Here is a 2,500-nt window from a genome sequence, read left to right as displayed (position 1 = left end):
TGCCACCACCTGTGGGTGCCGTCGATGGCGAACTCGATCGGGTGTCGCTCTGAAAATATAAGATTTATAATACAAAAAATTTACAATATTCAGGAATACATGATTCTTTGTGTGTGTGTTTCTGTAATTTCTACCTATTCCGTTTCATTTTAGCATGACGATGTGTAGTGTATAAGAACACTGTTGCTAGGCAACTGGAAAATTGCAGCTACTGTACTGTTAGCATAACCTAGCATCAGCCAGCTAATGAATGTCAATTCCTTAGCTAGCGAAAACACACACACCCTGACTAGCAGACAGGTTATCTTCATTTTATAGCATAATGTTAACATACATAAGATAGAAAATATACACTTTATTATTCTACAGTGTCGAATATTTCTGATTCTCATAGAGTTGTGAAGTCCACTGACACATCTGATAACATCTGTGTGAGAGGAGTGTGTGAAAGTGTGTGTGTGTGTGTGTGTGTGTGTGTGTAGCCATTGATTTTGGAATGTGCAGATTTATGAGCTCAAATGGGCTTTGATGAGAGCATCACAAATGGATTAGCAACACAGTGTGTGTGTATGTGAGGGAGAGAGAGAGAGAGAGAGAGAGAGAGAGAGAGAGGAATGTTTTTATAATCACCCAGCCATCCATCCATCCATTTTCTACCGCTTATCTGGGGCCGGGTCGCGGGGGCAGCAGTCTAAGCAGGGACGCACAGACTTCCCTCTCCCCAGACACTTCCTCCAGCTCTTCCGGGGGAATACCAAGGCGTTCCCTGGCCAGCCGAGAGACATAGTCCCTCCAGCGTGTCCTAGGTCTTCCCCGGGGCCTCCTCCCGGTTGGACATGCCCGGAACACCTCCCCAGGGAGGCGTCCAGGAGGCATCCGGAACAAATGCCCGAGCCACCTTAGCTGACTCCTCTCGATGTGGAGGAGCAGCGGCTCTACTCCGAGCTCCTCCCGAGTGACCAAGCTCCGCACCCTATCTCTAAGGCAGCGCCCAGCCACCCTGCGGAGGAAACTCACTTCAGCCACCTGTATCCAGGATCTTGTCCTTTCGGTCATGACCCAAAGCTCATGACCATAGGTGAGGGTAGGAACGTAGATCGACTGGTAAATAGAGAGCTTCGCCTTGCGGCTCAGCTCTTTCTTCACCACAACAGACTGTTATATCGACCGCATCACTGCAGAAGATACACCGATCCGCCTGTCGATCTCCCGCTCCATCCTTCCCTCACTCGTGAACAAGACCCCAAGATACTTAAACTCCTCCACTTGAGGCAGGAGCTCTCCACCAACCTGAAGAGAGCAAGCCACCCTTTTCCGGTTGAGAACCATGGCCTCAGACTTGGAGGTGCTGATTCTCATCCCCGCCGCTTCACACTCGACTGCAAACCGTCCCAGTGCACGCTGAAGGTCCTGATTTGAGGAAGCCAACAGGACAACATCATCTGCAAAAAGCAGAGACGAAATCCTGTGGTCCCCAAACCGGACTCCCTCCAGCCCCCGACTGCGCCTAGAAATCCTGTCCATATAGATAATGAACAGGACCGGTGACAAAGGGCAGCCCTGCCGGAGTCCAACATGCACCGGGAACAAGTCTGACTTACTGCCGGCAATGCAAACCAAACTCCTGCTCCGGTCATATAGGGACCGGACAGCCCTTAGCAGAGGGCCCCGGACCCCATACTCCCAGAGCACCCCCCACAGGTCACCACGAGGGACACAGTCGAATGCCTTCTCCAGATCCACAAAGCACATGTGGACTGGTTGGGCAAACTCCCATGAACCCTCCAGCAACCTGGCGAGGGTATAGAGATGGTCCAGTGTTCCACGACCGGGACGAAACCCGCATTGTTCCTCCTGAATCCGAGGTTCGACTATCGGCCAAATTCTCCTCTCCAGTACCCTGACATAGACTTTTCCGGGGAGGCTGAGAAGTGTGATCCCCCTGTAGTTGGAACACACCCTCCGGTCCCCCTTCTTAAACAGAGGGACCACCACCCCAGTCTGCCAGTCCAGAGGCACTATCCCCAGCCTCCACGCGACGTTGTAGAGGCGTGTCAACCAAGACAGCCCCACAACATCCAGAGACTTGAGGTACTCAGGGCGGATCTCATCCACCCCCGGTGCCTTGCCACTGAGGAGCTTCTCAACTACCTCAGTGCCCTCAGCTTGGGAGATCGACGAGTCCACAACTGAGCCCTCGGTCTCTGCTTCCTCAATGGAAGACATGTCGGTGGGGTTGAGGAGAACCTCGAAGTACTCCTTCCACCGTCCGAGGATGTCCCCAGTCGAAGTCAGCAGATTCCCACTCCCACTGTAAACAGTGTGCGCAGGGCACTGCTTCTCCCTCCTGAGGCGCCGGATGGTTTGCCAGAATTTCTTCGAGGCCAACCGATAGTCCTTCTCCATGGCCTCACCAAACTCCTCCCAGACCCGAGTTTTTGCCTGCGCAACCACCCGGGCTGAAGCTCGCTTGGCCCTCCGGTACCTATCAGCTGCCTCC

General features: G+C 53.1%; 1 protein-coding gene across 5 annotated transcripts in view; it reads right to left on the bottom strand.

The window, feature by feature from the left end:
• Nucleotides 1–2,500, bottom strand: part of lama2 (laminin, alpha 2) — a 104,995-nt gene that overhangs the window by 77,235 nt on the left and 25,260 nt on the right. For all 5 annotated transcript variants that reach the window (XM_060884362.1, XM_060884363.1, XM_060884364.1 and 2 more), the window contains exon 3: nt 1–49. This exon is cut by the window's left edge and continues 64 nt beyond it. In XM_060884362.1, the coding sequence (XP_060740345.1) occupies nt 1–49 (49 nt within the window). The remainder of the gene's footprint in view (nt 50–2,500) is intronic.

The sequence above is a fragment of the Tachysurus vachellii genome, chromosome 12 (genome assembly GCF_030014155.1).
Source record: "Tachysurus vachellii isolate PV-2020 chromosome 12, HZAU_Pvac_v1, whole genome shotgun sequence".
Taxonomy (NCBI): Eukaryota; Metazoa; Chordata; class Actinopteri; order Siluriformes; family Bagridae; genus Tachysurus; species Tachysurus vachellii.
Note: the sequence above shows the minus strand (reverse complement) of the source record. Positions and strands in the feature narration are given on the sequence as shown.